Source organism: Papio anubis, chromosome X (genome assembly GCF_008728515.1).
Source record: "Papio anubis isolate 15944 chromosome X, Panubis1.0, whole genome shotgun sequence".
NCBI lineage: Eukaryota > Metazoa > Chordata > Mammalia > Primates > Cercopithecidae > Papio > Papio anubis.
The window spans coordinates 78,282,907-78,299,618 of record NC_044996.1 but is presented as its reverse complement, the minus strand read 5'-3'; the positions used below and the strand labels follow the sequence as shown (position 1 = coordinate 78,299,618).

The 16,712-nt window shown below is 36.0% G+C and overlaps 1 protein-coding gene across 3 annotated transcripts in view; it reads right to left on the bottom strand.

The window, feature by feature from the left end:
- Positions 1–3,914: 3,914 nt before the first annotated feature.
- Positions 3,915–16,712, bottom strand: part of CHIC1 (cysteine rich hydrophobic domain 1) — a 120,622-nt gene continuing 107,824 nt past the window's right edge. The window contains exons 4-7 of one of the 3 annotated variants that reach the window (XR_002519436.2): positions 11,681–11,737; positions 11,349–11,408; positions 9,946–10,107; positions 3,915–4,430 (exon numbers count right to left, since the gene is read on the bottom strand). Coding sequence is in view for 2 of the 3 variants with exons in the window: in XM_003917891.5 (XP_003917940.1) it covers positions 10,057–10,107; positions 11,349–11,408; positions 11,681–11,737 (168 nt within the window). In the remaining variant the exon portion in view is untranslated. Of the gene's footprint in view, positions 10,108–11,348; positions 11,409–11,680; positions 11,738–16,712 lie in introns of all 3 variants that reach the window. The other 2 variants (XM_003917891.5, XM_009197817.4) reach the window with 2 other exon arrangements.

Sequence of the window (16,712 nt, the reverse complement as noted above, 5' to 3'; positions counted from 1 at the left end):
CATCATACACACACTTTCAAAGGCATAATGATTTCAAATACCCCAATGTTCTAAGAATCATTTCATGGAAATACAATGTCAGAATTAGATGAGACTTTAGTGATTGTCTCTAAGGCATCTCAGGGATCATGAAATCAAGTGCTCACAATCACCAAATAACAGTGAATGAAGCAGGTCATTTTTAAAATGCTTCCCTTACACATACACACACAGCAGTCTCTCCATTTCCATCTCCCTCAATTTTTGTAATGAATATATGTAGCTATCATGGTCTGTATTTTTTCAATTTTGAAAGAAACATGGGTTAAAGAAATATTTTGCTTTCCTTTGAACTGAATCATAAGAAAACTTGGATTTCAGAAAGACAAGAAGGAATAGTGGTGACCATGGCAAAACAGAAAATAAATTTGCCATCTAAAAGGGACAGGCTGTTACTCAGCTCTAGCTTATTGTCCATATGTGAAATTCAAAGAAAGCCAGAAATCTGGATTTCTATATGAAGACTTTTCAGTCGTTAAGATGTGCAAAAGAAATTCTGTAGGTCAAAAAGACATGTCTGAGGACTGGATACAGCTCAGTTTACAACCTTGATCTAGCTCAACCTCCTACCTTGAGTATGACAGACAAAATTAGGCTCACTGAGTGTACTAAGTTTTTGCTAGAGGTAACATAGGTGACCAAGGATTTTAACTCAAATTCCTAGTAATTATAACTGGAGCATTCTACTATCCTCCAGAGAATTTCCTACATTTATGTAAGTGAAGTATCTTATGAAGCATTAAGTATTTTAATAATACATGTAATGTCATGTGGCTTCTGCCCTCAAAGTAAAGTTGAATGTAAAGCTATTTCCCACATAGCATATTCTACTTCACATCTAAGTCATCAATAAAAGTATGCTTTTTTTTGCCCCATCCATATAATAAAGTTTTGAAAAAAATTTTAAACAAAGCATTATGAAACTTTTATATAGGTTTAAGTGTGTTGTCATCTCTGCTTTAACATTTTGAAATTTATAGTCTTTTCGAAATATTCAGTAAAATTACCAAATATATTGGGAAATATTAATGTTTGTCTGGTATATGTTGTACTTTGAGTTTGTAAAAATTAGGCATAACCTTAAAAAATCTATTATTGCATAAAATCAACTTGAATAGCAACTGAAGTAGAAGATATTAACACTTGAATTTCTTACACAATCTGATGAAGAGTCAAAACGTTTGCCAAGTAGCTTCACATTTCCACATCCTTGCACTAAAAATTTATGCTCCATAAGGTGGAACTATACTTATACTTAAATTTTACAGTTTATAGGTAGCTATGCAGGGTAAATGCAAAGTCATTTAGAAATAACTTCCTACTTAGCCAAGTGCCAAATGCTGGGAATGACACAGGTCTCCAAACACAATATACAAGCACAGCTCATGTTACTGTGCTTTATTTTGATGTGCTCTGAAGCTATTGTGGATTTTACAAATTGAAGATTTGTGGAAACTCTGCATTGAGTAAGTCTATTGGCACCATTTTTTTCGAACAGCATGTGCTCACATCATGTCTCTGTGCCACGTTTTGGTAATTCTTAAAATACTTCAAACTTTTTCATTATTAAAATCTGTTATGGTGGTTTATGATCAATGACCTTTGATGTTACTATTGTAATTGTTTTGGGGGACCATGGACTGCACTCATGTAAGATAGAAAACTTAATAAATGTTGTGTTTTGACTGCCCCACTGATGTGCTGTTTCTCCAGCTCTCTCCTTCCTTAGCCCTATTCCCTGAGACAAAATAATATTGAAATTGGGCCAGTTAATAACCCTACAATCACCTCTCAAGTGTTCAAGTGAAAAAAAGAGGTGCATGTTTTCCACTTTAAATCAAAAGCTTGAAATGATTTTTAGCAAGGAAGGCATGTCAAAAGCCACAAGAAGGTGAAAGCCAGGCGTCTTTCACGAGTTAGCAAATTGTAAATGCAAAGAAAAAGGCCTTAAAGGAAATGAAGTTTTCTCTATAAAAGTGCAAGGTGAAGCAACAAGTTATCCAGAAGAGTTAGCTAAGATCATGGATGAAGTTGGCTACACTAAATAACATATTTTCAATGTAGGCAAAACAGCCTTATATTGAAAGAAGACACCATCTAAGACTTTCATAGCTAGAGAGGGGGAATCAATGCCTGGCTTCAAAGCGTCAAAGGACACGCTGACTCTTTTGTTAGGGGCTAATGAAGCCAATGCTCATTTATCATTCCAAAAATCCCAGGACCTTTAAAAATTACACTAAATCTTCTCAGCCTGTATCCTACAAATAGAATAACAAATGTCTGTTTACAGCATGGCTTACTATTTTAAGCCAACTGTTGAGACCTACTGTTCAGAATAAAAAAGATTCCTTCTAAAATATTACTGCTTATTGATGATGCACTTAGTCACCCAAGCTCCGATGGAGATGTACAAGAAAATTAATGTTGTTTTCATGACTGCTAACACAATATCGATTTGGCAACCCATGGATCAACAAGTAACTCAACTTTCAAGTTTTAAGAAATACATTTTGTAAGGCTATAGCTGCCACAGATAGTGATTCCTCTGATCGATCTCTGGGCAAAGTAAATTGGAAATCTATTGGAAAGGATTCACTGTTCTAGGTGCCATTAAAAACATCTGTGATTCATGGAGGGTCAAAATATCAATGTTAACAGGAGTATGGAAGAAGTTGATTCCAACCCCTCAGGGATGACTTTGAGTGATTCAACACTTCACTGGAGGAAGTAACTGCGGGTGTGGTAAAAACAGCAAGAGGATTAGAAGTGGAGCTGAAGATGTGACTGAATTGCTGCAATCTCATGATAAGGCTTGAATGGATGCTCATCTTATAGATTAGCAAAGAAGTGGTTTCTTGAGATGGAATACACTCCTGGTGAAAATGCTGTGAATACTGTTGAAATGACAACAAATGATTTAGAATATTACATACACCTAGTTGATAAAGTAGTAGCTAGGTCTGAGGGGACTGACTCCAATTTTGAAAGTTCTGTGGGTAAAATGCTATCAATCAGTATTGCATGCTGCAGAGAAATCTTTTGTGAAAGGAAGAATCAATCAATATGGCAAACTTCACTGTCTTAGTTTAGGAAATTGCAAAAGCCACCCTAACCTTCAGCAATGACCTGCCCCATCAGTCAGCAGCCATCAACATTGAAGCAAGACCCCCCCACCAACAAAAATATTATGACTCATGGAAGGCTCAGATGATCACTAGTATTTTTTAGCAATACAATATTTTAAATTAAGGTATGTACTTTTTTTTTTTTTTTTTTTGAGACGGAGTCTCGCTCTGTCTCCCAGGCTGGAGTGCAGTGACCGGATCTCAGCTCACTGCAAGCTCCGCCTCCCGGGTTTACGCCATTCTCCTGCCTCAGCCTCCCGAGTAGCTGGGACTACAGGCACCCACCACCTCGCCCAGCTCGTTTTTTGTATTTTTTAGTAGAGACAGGGTTTCACCATGTTAGCCAGGATGGTCTCGATCTCCTGACCTCGTGATCTGCCCGTCTTGGCCTCCCAAAGTGCTGGGATTACAGGCTTGAGCCACCGCGCCCGGGCGGTATGTACTTTTTTTAAAGAAATAATGTTATTGTATATTTAGTAGACTACATTATAGTGTAAACACAAATTTTATATGCACTGGGAAACCCCAAAATTTGTGTGACTTATTTTGGTTGTCTGGAACTGAATTCACACTTCTCTGAGGCATGTCTTTATAGCATAAAATACTTACAGGATTGAACATAACACTAGTATATGTGGGAAAAGGCCAGATATAAAATGCAATTTTTAAAAGGAAGCCTCAATTAATTGCCTTATAATGATGGACACATAGGGAAGGGAAGAAAGGAAGATGCATCAAAAAGACACAGAATTCAATTCATTAACATAGATTTACACTTTATTTTAAGTTTGCATCCTGAGATAATAAAATTTTATCTGACAAGTGAACAATGACAGAAGCAGCAGTGAAAGTTTCAGAGAGGCAGGTATCCTTCATTTTGGCACAGCTGTATATAGATTAAGTTTTTCCAGGGAAGTCATTCTTGGACTCAAGGGAGAAAAAATGAATTCATTCCACAGGCTACGTAACAATGCAAGATGCATGAAAGTTCTTAGTTTGGACGACCATATCCACTATTATTCTTTTCTGGTAAAGCTGTCCCAACAGGAATCCTCTGACAAAAAGTCAAAATCCTAGGCTTCTCCACCAGATATTTTTATCAATGCCCACTTTCTAGTTACCTGGATATCCTGTTCTTGCAGCCAGATTAATATTTGTATGTGGTGAGTCCAAGGAGGGCAAATTCGCTTGTAGATTATATACTTTCAAACACTTGTTACTTGTTTCAAAGTCCAGGCATTAAAACAATTTTACACTATTTGCGTACTAGAAAAAATGGAAAAAAAAAGTCGAGATAAAAACAAAGAAATAAAAGAACATTTGATAAATTATTGCCTTGATTCATGATGTTGAATTTATATACAGAACTACTTTAAGAGTCAGAAATTGATATTTAGTCCAATGCTATAATATGACATTATAACATTTTCCACATTTGTAATCCTCTATGTGTGTGTATATATGAGCAACATGTACACACCTAAATAAACTAGGCCAGTTATATTCTAAAACAGAAAAAAAAACTGAAGGCAAATTTTCACCTTGAGTTATATAGCCTAATATAGCCAAAACAGGCAAACACACGCATTTCATTATTTAGAGACTAGGTAAGCAATCTGTGGAGAGGGTCAAATAATCTTAGTTCCTTTACAAAAGTGGTTCCCAACATTTTTACCATAAGAATCCCTTCATTATTCTTTTTCCCATGTTTCCAAGTATTTAATAAGTTGCACATAATAGGCTTATTTTATTATTAATCAAAAACATACTGCCATTCACAGCTTTTGATCAGTTGTTAATAAGCAAGCAGTGATAACACAGAATTGAGAGAATATAGGCAAGATGCATGGAAATTCAATGTCTTAATTGGCTTGTGAAGCAGGAATATTATGGGTAAATGTATAATTTCTAATATACTTTTTGAAATATTACAAAAAGATCAAGGATACCCTCCACTGCTATCATTTGCTGAAGTTGGGAACCACTGATTTATATCCACCTGCTTTTCCTCCCTAAATATGTATTAACATAATACAATTACCCACTTTTAACACATAGGGGATTAATAACAAAATTTACTATTAAAACAATAGATCAACTGCAACAGTCATTCTGTAGGACCTGACTGAGAAAGAAAACACAGCATGGATTTAAAGAAATCTATTTAGAAATTATATAATTATGATATCCAGTATATCTTTCAGTCAACTTCAAAGCACACTAATATATGAAAATATCCTCAATTCCCCTGTGAGGTAGGTCCAGATTATTGTCCCCACTTCAACAATGAGGACGTGAGGTACAGAGGAATTAAGCAGCAGAGCCAATAATTAAACCAGAAGTGACTTGCATTTGAGACCCATACCACTTTCCTTTCCACCTAATTTTATCAATTTGTTCCAACAGATCTTTTTGAGGGTATGGAATTTGATTAGACACTAAAGTAAATGTTGGATAGGATACGAAATCTTTACATAAATGCAAAAGTGGGTCCTCCAATGTTTCCATTGTTGTTACAGCTATAATTCTTGCCTGAATACCAACTGCATAGACAGATTCTACACAGGCAAAGCACACAGACCTCAGTGCTCAGTTCCTAGGAAAACTACATTTACTCTTAGCATCACCAGGGAACTAAGGTCTAGCAAGCATCAGGTTCTTGGAGTCTGTGTAATAATTAACACACATTAGCCAGCAGCCAGTCGGCAAATCAAACTTTTACTGCATGCAAGGCACTGTGAGAGTTTCCACCAAGAACAGTAGATCTGAGAGTAATCATTCTGAGATTCTATAGAGTAAAAATGTCCTAAGAATTCTTTGAATCACAGAATGTTAAGTGATCTCTAATTTTTTGTACAGCTCTAGGTTCCACCCCATAATTGTACAGAAGAAGAGACAGACATGCAATTAAGATGAACTGCCTGGTGCCCACAATATTAGATCATTTCCTCGTATTGTATGAATTTGACAAAGTCCACAGAAAATGGAACATACTCACGGGGTGCCATCAAAGCAAAAAGGCTGGCTCAGAATCAGGTAAGAAAAATTTGGGGCAAGATAAGATCATTCATTTATATATATAGATAAATATCAATTGTTTTAGTCCACATACTACATGAACAGGTATTAATAAAACCTATGCATTTTTTGTGGAACATTTCCCAACTGTTTGCTATTTAAAGGAATCCAAATAATTTGACAGTTGTTGCAAAATATTTTAAAAGTATACTTTTATAGGCATAAAAGAATATAATTTCAATAAATTTGAGCACTTATAATCAAATTAGCAAAAAAGTATTTCCACTATGTGAAACTGCTCCAGTTAATCAGGTGAACATAATTTCTATATCCTCCTAGGTCAATATAGTACATTTTAATACAATATTGTTTGAGAGCTTAACATTCAAGTAGTGAGGTTTTATTTTTTTTAAATGGAAGCTTATTTGTAAACAAAATAAAAATGCTAATGATCTTTTAAAGCTTTCATATATTTGTTCAAAGGCTTACACGTTTTTAAACTTATTCAAATTTCACCAAAATGGTAGATGAGTTTAATTGCTCAGATATTAGTGTTTACAGGCCATAATATGAATAGTATGTACATTAAATACTTAAATGGGTTTTGGTGGGGCTTTAATCGAAGACAACTGTCCTTCGAGAACTAAATTAAATTACATGTTAAATTACATGTTTAGAATTATACTGTTTTTTTAAGTGACTAATAGTCCGGTTCTATAACATTTTGTCACTAATATATCATGATTGGGGAAAAGGAAGGAAAGAGGCTTTACATAATAAATAAAAGATAATACACCAGCAAAATATTCTTAAACCTAGTTGAAAAGGATGATTTCCAATCTAATCATCTACCAATTCATTTTTATGCTTCCTTACACGTAATGTGTTATCTTTGTTCTAAAAAGACAAGGCACTTCTCCATCTTCTTCTAAAATTTTACTACAGTGGTCTCTTTCCTAAATTAGCATAAGTGTTAGGAGGGAACAAAGAGTGGAGATATATCTGGGATGGAGTTAATAAATCTGTAAATAACACTTGTCCATATTAGTTATTAGGAATAAACATGTTATTGGCTTTTAGGACAAGCTTAAAAATAGGCAGTTGGTCAAATTTATTAAGCCAGAATCTTGGGCCAAATGAGAAACACTGGAACATTAATTTAAAAAAACAATCTTAGCTTGTAACCTCAAAGCCTTGTGAGATTTATATACTTTGGCAAATACATGTTGTTTTGCTCTGGAAACTATCACAAGTTTCATAAAGGAATATTATGTAACAAAGAAATTCAAAATTACTTTCTTCAGTCTAAAAACAACTTTCACAAAAGTATGTTACTAACCTAATGGAAAATTACAAGTATGTTCTATCCTAAGCGTAACAGAAAAAAGGCTCCATGGGGGAGGAATTAATCACCAGTGTGCTGTGTCATTTTAGCATTCACTGCAACCAATTTCACTGAAAACAAAGCACCACTCCCCGCAAACATTACAAAATACTCAATTGCTAATCAGCCCCCTGCAAAGAAAAACAGTTTGAAAAAGTAGTCATACAAGAGAGGAAAAAAATTGGTACTTTTTTGGGTAGTTGGAGAAACTAAGATGAGTCAACCAGCATAACGAACCATAAAATAACAAACTTGAGTGATTAGAATAGGCTTTAAAATTAAGTTTACACATGCTGACAAATGGTTTTTGTGACAAATGCTACTGTAACTTGAATTATACTGTGTTATTTCCAGATACACTCTATTCCCATTCTCAATAATTGTTTCATGGAAACAATTCACCATTTCCTGCTGTTCTTTGAGCAAAACCAAGTGTGATTTATACATGGCAGAAAAAGTTCCTATGACTATCATATGATCAAATTCTAAGGTTACAGAAAAAAAAAATAAGACTTCTAAGGATTAACACTTAAAGGCAATTATCCTATCAGTGATAATGAGACATTCTGTATTATGCTGAAAATCGATTTTGGTATTAAAATATCACAGTTTGAAGCAAAAATTTGATAACAATAGCTGGAACATAAACCTCAGATACAATTTTTCCCTGACCTTAGCTATAAAACAAGACATTTGGTATACATTTTCAGAGGCCTCTACCTTGTCTATAAAAATACACCTTGAATTTTGCAGCAGGCAAACACATGATATTTGCAGGCATACACATTATTAAAGGTTAGAGATTTGGGGTGGCTGAGTGGCATAGAGGTAATGGGGCACAGAGGAAGGTGGAAAAGTGTTTGTGCACACAATTATAATCACATATCAAATAGTATCTTCTTTTTCTCTCTTTTTTAAACTGGTCAAGGGCTATGGATTTCAAATTAGGCATAAATTTTAAGAGTGGCTTAAAAAGGCTTGACCTTGTATGAATAAATGATTGTTCACTTCACTGAGATGAATCTTGCCTAAAAGGTTTACTAAAAGCAGTAAAAGATGACAAAATATTATTGAGCCCTAGACACTTTTATTTTTAGCACTATGAGTTACAAATAATGCCTACAAACAGGCATACATTTGCAGTTGAATTAATGTGATATAAAGCTTTCATTATACTGAATTTTCAAATTCTAGTTGTGTGGTGCTAGCAATCATTTTAATTGTGAAGAAAAATAGAGACATATGTACCAAATAAATGTTACATATGTGCTGAATTTATAAACTAAAATAATTTGTCTAAACACTTGTCTTTCCTCATTAATGTTTTATAAAAGATCTTCAAAAACAGAACATAATTTTTTTCAATTATGAATCAGCTGCTATATACTCTTTAGCTACAGCTTCTCAATTAGTTGTCTCTTTCTCAAACTAGAATATCAGAACTGCAGAAAGGCATTAACAGCTTTCAAGAGGGTCTAGATACCTTCTGAAGATGTCTGAAATCTCAAAATACTCCTTAAAGGTCACAATTGTGTGTATTTTCAAAGGAAGAAAAGGCTAATAAATGCAGGATAGTGAGACTGTGAAATATGTCAGATGTCAAGTAATTTTTTTGTGGAAAGGAGGAGAGAACAAAATGGAAATTATTAAATGAAAAGGAAAAATAAAGGTCATGGTTTCAGGTGCAATACAGAATATCTGAGATAATAATTTCAATTTTAATCCACTTGTTACAAAGGGCAACCTTGCCCTACACCTGAAATTCTTAACATACTCATTATGGCCTTGCCATAAAACAGCATGTTAGCAGTCTCTACATTCAAAGGGATGCTTGCAAACTTCATTCATATTAAAATTTACGTAAAATTGTTGGCAATACAATAAGAGTAATATTACATTATGTAAACCATGGCATACCACATTTTACATTATGCAAAGAGGCAATATTTACAAGTCTTTAGGAGTTTAAGTATTTTATCCACTAACATAAGTGATAAAGCAAAGTGCAGGACAAAACCAGTGCCATTAATTGCATGTCCTTTAAAAGCAGAGTAAAACCATTTCTAAAAGCTACCAAAAGCTTATTTACGTTTGTCCAGTAAGGGATTACAGAGCATCAAGTAGCCTAGAAAAATGATGCGAGTTTAGAAACAATGAATATGAAAATTATAAGGCAGCATGCTCAGAACAAGTTTTTGTTTTTTAAACACCAACACTGATGATTCATCTTTAATGGCAACTATCTATATATGTATATGCACACACGCATGTGTGTGTATTTAAAATTGAGAGTGCAAAACACAAGCCTCATTTAACGACAAAAAAGATGTGCAAATGTTCTTCATAAACCAACACAAAAGAGTGAGAAGAATATTCTACCATTATAAAGAATAAGTTGAACACAGCAAAGAAGACCATCTTCATTCCAAATCTACAAGGCACTAAGGGTAGGAAATGACAGGTAACACAGAAGTGACTGGATAAAACTCCTCAGTCAGGTCGGAATATGGGATATTTTGGTAAGAATTCTATTAGTATTACCTGTAAAATAAAAACAAGAATATATTTACAAAATATTTTTCATTTAATATAACTTATAAACAACCCAGAAACTCTATAATCGTTTTTCATAGCACAATATTTCAATTCTACACCATATAAAGTAAGTGAAAATCATGAAAAATTATGTAAAGAACTTAAACCACAAGTTGTAATTAGATTGGCAATTTAAAAATTAAGCTGGCAAACAAAACTACTTATTGTAGCTAACAGATTTTACTATCTGATTTACAATAACTATTTGTCTAGGTTCAGAGGAGCAAACTCTATTATATTATGTTTCTCCCCCACACCCCTATCCTTTTGTTAGCAAAGTAGAGATTTAAAAAAATGCTACACAGATTAAAAAATGTCTTTATATTAGATCTATATATTTTTCAATTAAAGCAACTGATATTAGTTGGAGATTACTATCGTTCACAAGTTGTGAAAAATATAATGTGCCCAAATGGATTGAGTAAAACATATTAATTACAAAAGGTTTGGAAATATAATTTTAAAAAACTCGGATAGTTTTTGAATGTTTTATCTATAATGAATTTAAGACTTGTGGTCATATGCACATTTTCCCCAAAATTATTCAAAGTGTAGAGAGATATGATAATAATCCTTATTTATGAAACACACATGGAATGTTTATTATTAAATACATACTACATTTGGAAGTTTGGATAAATTTAATATTCTTTTCAATATTAATTATGCAAAATTGATCACATTGGCTATATGTGAATTTATGTCTTATGACTAAGATTGTATAGCTTTCAGTTAAAACAAAAATGAGTACCTTACAGTTTCTTCACTAAAAGTTAAATGTCAGCCAAAAAAAAAAAAAAGCCATTAATAGGAATCCAGAATGCAGATGTCAACTCCTATTTTATGCAAGTTTTGACAAGATTACATTTAGAAACATTTTGTTCAACAGCAGCTTTCCCCACCACCACATGCTATGGTTTGTGCCTATGTTAAATGATTAAGGTTGTACAATGTTTTCATTTTAGCATACTAACTGAAACTTTTCTAAGATCTAAATGATTGTTAGCTTTCAAGATATTTTAGGTTGGCTACAAATCTAAAGAAGATAGAAGAAAACCTCTATATTTCAATGGACAAAAGTTCTGGCTGAGAAGAAAAAAAGAAGGAATAGTTGACAAATGAGAAACACAGGAAAATGGTACATTTAGAATGAATCAAAAAATAATTAAAAACAACCTCATACTTACATACTCCATCATATTGCTAGTTTCACATTTCCTCTTAGTCAACTTCCAGTGCAAAGCAAGCTAAGAAAGTATAGTCTTGTTAAGAATTTTTATATTAACTTAAACTAATTACAACCTATACATTTGAATAAATCACTGAAAACAATCCAGGAAAAGTACAGGATACAAAACAGAGCACTTAAAAATACCTTGTAAAGAATATATATTAAAAATTGAGTATTAGTTCTCTAATCCATTCCTTTGTGGCCTAAAAAATTCCCATTTTGTATTTATTTTTCAATTTAATACTGCAAATACATGAATAGGGCATTTATTTGCTTAAAATTTCTTACCTTGTGATATAATCTGTTATTTTCCCATTCTATTAACTTCTGAATTGATCTTCTGGTCTAAGAAAAATGATCAAGACTTTGTTACAAGATGACCTGAAGAGTTATGTAAACTATGTGCATCTATATTTTTCTGCCTACTTGTAATATCCCATTACTTTCACCTTGTTTTTCTATTAGAAATGAGAAATAAGCAATATAAGTGGCAGAAAGTGCTAAAAAGGAGTAAAATTTTGAATGACTATTATAAGATTATCTACCTATCAATCAATCAATCATATTTTTATATATGCTTTCTAAAATGAAATATGTATGAATTTCTTTGTGTTGTGAGGCCATTCACTGGACTACTGTGAAAACCTAAACAATATACTAACTTGAGACAGTAGTTCATTTATGAATTTAATCTAGATTTTCACACAACTGTCATAGATTACTTTAAATAATCATCTAATGCCAAGCTAATCTAATTTCTCATGGAAAGTTTTCCTACCACAGCTCCTGGCACAATACCTGTCATATAGCATTCAGTCAAGGTCTACAGGCTGAATAAAGCAAGCCAACATATATCTGAATTTCCACTGAAAAGAACATGTTAAAAACAGCCAGTGGAAAAACTTATACTTAGAAAAATATAAATCAGAGAAGCAGTAATGTAGCAAAGAGGGGGACAGAGACTGAGTTGCTTCATTTAGAATCTATATATTTTGTAGGGAGTACAAAATGTTAAAAAAACTTTTCAAAACATTAAAATAAAAGATGACACCTGCCTAGCTCATCATAGACATTGCCAATACCAGTGTGCCCTACCTGAGAACTAATGGACCCACCCACTGGCTCACTGCAGACACCACCAGGACCTACGTGCTTCTCCCAGGGCCCCAGGGACTATCTGGTCTGGGAGACTGAGGAGCAAACTTCTTGGCCCACTGGGACCTGCATGCCCTGAATGAGGGCCTGAGGACTGGCCCACCCAGGGCCTGCTGCCACCACTTTTTACACCTGCATGGCCCACCCATGGTCCAAAGACTGACATACTCAGGGCAAGCCAATGCCAGTGCCCACATGCACTATCTGGGGGTTTGAGGACCAGTCTACTTGGCACTGCTGTCCCAAACAAAGCCTTACCACAGCCTCCACAATCAACTGAAGCCTGAGCCACTAAGGAACTCAAAGACACTGCTGAAACTGATTACAGCCAAAGTAATTAAAGGAGACTACACTGTGCTGCCCATGCAGAACCAAAGCCAAAGCACCTTACCCAACCAACATTATAGATACATCTACAGGAAAAACTCTTTCCCTGTGGGAACTACTCCACACAAATGAATGAAGTGGCAATTATAGTAGATGTGGATATCAATGTAAGGACAAACAACAACAATAGCAACAACAATAAAGAAAACAAACAAACAAAACCTCCAAAAGGACACAATAATTTTCGAGCAACAGACTCCAAAGAAAATTAAATTTATGAAGTACCTGAAAAGGCATTAAAAATGATCTTAAGAAAACTGATATATAAGAAAACAAAATAAACAAGATTTAAAACTCAGGAAAGCAATTAATAATCTAGATGAGAAACCCAACAAAGATATCATTAAAAAGAACAAAACAGAAATTCTAGAACTGAAGAATTCAATGAACGAAATTAAAAATACAATAGAAAGCTTCAACAATAGACAAGCAAAAGACAATTTCTGAACTTGAAGAGAAGTCTTTTGAAATAACCTAGGCAGGAAAAAAAAGATAAAAGGAAAAAGAATAAAGAAAGCCTCTGTGACACCATCAAGCAAACAAATTTTTGACTTGTGGGAGTTCTAGAAGAGAAGAGATGGATAAAAAACATATTCAATGAAACAATAACTGAAAACGTCCCAAGTCTTGGAAGAGATATAGACATCTAAATACAGAAAGCTCAAAGACTCCAAAAGAGATTCAACTGAAAAGGTCGTTTTCAAGGCACATCATAGTCAAACTGTTAAAGTCAGAATCAGAATTCTAAAAACAGCAAGAGAAATGCAGCAAGTCACATATAAGGGAATTCACATCAACTAACAGGAGATTTCTCAGCAGAAACCTTCCAGGCCAGGAGAGACTAGCCAGATCATCTGAACAGAGAATTAAAAAACAAACATCAGACTTAAACTGCACTATAGACCAAACAGACCTAATAGACATTTACAAAACATTTCATCCAACAATTGCAGGATATACATTCTTCTCATCAGCACATGGAACATTTTCCATGACAAAAAACATGTTAAGTAAAAAACTATCTCAAATGGAAGAAAATCAAAATCATATCAAGTATCTTCTCAGACCACCATAGAATAAAACCAGAAATCAATAACAAGAGAAATTTGGAAACTGTGCCAATACATGGAAATTAAATAATGTGCTCCTGAAAGACCACTAGGTCAATAAAGAAATTAAGGAGAAAATAAAGTTTCCAAAAACAAATAAAAAGGAAAAGCAACGTACCAAAACCTATAAGATACAGCAAAAGCAATACTAAGAAAGAAGTTTATAGCAATAAATGCCTACATCAAAACAGTAGATTTGAAAGAAAGAATATAATGATGTACCTCAAGGAACTAGAAAAGCAAGAACCAACCAAACCTAAAATTCATAGAAGGAAAAAATAATATAGATCAAAGCAGAAAAAAAATAGAGACTAAAAAATATGAAAGATAAATGAAAGAAAAAGTTGGTTCTTGAAAAGATAAAGTAGATAAACCATTAGCTAGACCAAGGGAAAAAGAGAAAAGCCAAATAAAGGGAGAGGGGCCAAGATGGCCAATTAGAAGCAGCTGTGGTCCACCACTCTCAAGGAGAGGAATGAAAGGGGTGAGTGAATATAGCACCTTCAACTGAAATATCTAGGTTCTCATGTTAGGACTGCTTAGAGAATTAACTCGACACACAGAGAACAAAAGCAGGGTGGGGCAATGGCCCACCTGGGAGTGACATGGAGCCAAGAGAAACCCACCTCCAGCCCTAGAAAGCAGTGAGTGACTGTGTGACCCTGGGAAACCATGCTTCTCTCAGGGATCTTTGCAACCCATGGGTCAGCAGATCTCCCTGTGAGCCCATGCCACCAGAGCCTTGGGTCCGATACAGAGCTGTATGGAGTCTAGGGGAGCAGCTACTCCGGCATGCACAGAGACCCAAGAGCTTTGCATACTCTGGTCCGGAGATCCCCAATGAATGTGTCTGCAACTCAGGCAAGACAGGAGGTCTGCATATACGCCTAGGAAGGGGGTAGAGTCCAGGGAGCGAGAGGCATGTTCTGCAGGCCCCATTTCCACCTCATCTCACAAAATAATAATGACTTGGAATCCTAGTCAGCCTCAGGTAACAGGGAGAGGGACAGGTTCTGCCTCTACTATTTGGTCGGCTTAGCTGTTCTAGCCTGTGGGCTTTGTAGAATCCAAATGGTCTGGAGGAGAAAGGGGTCCCCCAGCAATGCAGCACAGTGGCTTGGCCAGATTGTCACCAGACTGCTTCTTTAAGTGGGACCAAATCCATTCTTCCACACTGGGCAGGACCTCCCAGCCGGATCCTCCAGCCACACCTGCAGGCACCTACTAGGGATAGAGCTCTGATCTCTCTCTGAGACATAGTGTGGCAGGGGATGGGCAGGGGTGGAGGAGGAGGGTCACCACCTGGATTGGTTGGACAACTCAGCAGTTCCACCATGTGGGCTTACAGTCCAAACAATACAGATGAGGAAGGGTCCCCTGAGTAGTGCAACATAGTGGCTTTCCCAGATTGTAGCCAAACTGCTTCTTTAGGCAGGGCACTGATCCATTCCTTCTCACTGGGCAGAACCTCCCAGCAGGACCTTTCAGCCATGCCTGCTGGCACCTATTAGGGGCAGAGCTCTGATCTCTCCCTGGGATGGAGTGCCCGGGAGAGAGGAGGGCCACCACCTGGGTTGGTTGGTCACTCAGCTGTTCCAGCCTGCTAGCTTTGGAGAGTCCAAGCGCACAGGGGCAGACGTGGTTCCCCACTATGACACAGCTGTTCTGTTGAGGCACAACCAGACTGCTTCTTTAAGTGGGACCCTGATCCACTCCTCCTTTTGAGGTGTGTCCTCCCAGTTGGAACCTCTGGCCACCCCTCCCCGCTCCGTTCCCTGGGATGGAATGCCTGAGGGGCAAGGCAGGCTGCCAACTTGGCTGTTTGGGCTTATCAGTTGGTCCAGCCTGTGGGCCATGAAAAGCCCAAACTGATCAGGGGCTGAAGGGATAACCAACACAGCATAGCTGCTCTACCAAAATGCAGCCAGAATGGTTCTTTAAGTGGGTGCCTGATCTTATTCCTCCTGACTGGGAGACACCACCAAACGGGTCTCCAGTCACCTCCTACAGGCATGTTCAGGCTGGCAAAAGGTCAGTACTGCCCTGGAATGGAGCTTCCAGAGGAATAGGCTGACTGCCATCTTTTCTGTTTTGCAGTCTTCACTAGTGATAAAAACTGAGGCAACTAAGGTCTAGAGCAGACCCTCAGCAAACTGCAGCAGCCCTATGGAACAGAGGCCAGACTGTCAGAAGAAAAACAAAGAGAAAACAACAATAAAAAAAACACAAAAACTCCATCCAAAGGTCAGCAACCTCCAAAATCAAAGGTAGATAAGCCCACAAAGATGAGAAAGAACAAAAAAATGCTAAAAACTCAAAAATCCAGAGTGCCCCTGTTCCTACAAATGACCACAACACCTCTCCACCAAGGGCTCAGAACTGGGCTGAGGCTGAGATAGCTGAAATGACAGAAGTAGGCTTAAGAAGGTGGGTAATAATGAACTTCGCTGAGCTAAAGGAGCATGTTGTAACCCAATGCAAAGAAGCTAAGAATCATGATAAAACAACACAGGAGCTGACAGCCAAAATAGCCAGTTTAGAGAGAAAAATAACTGATATGTTAGACCTGAAAAATATACTACAAGAACTTCACAATACAATCACAAGTATTAATGGCAAAGTAGACCAAACAGAGGAAAGAATGTCAGAGCTGGAAGACTATCTTTCTG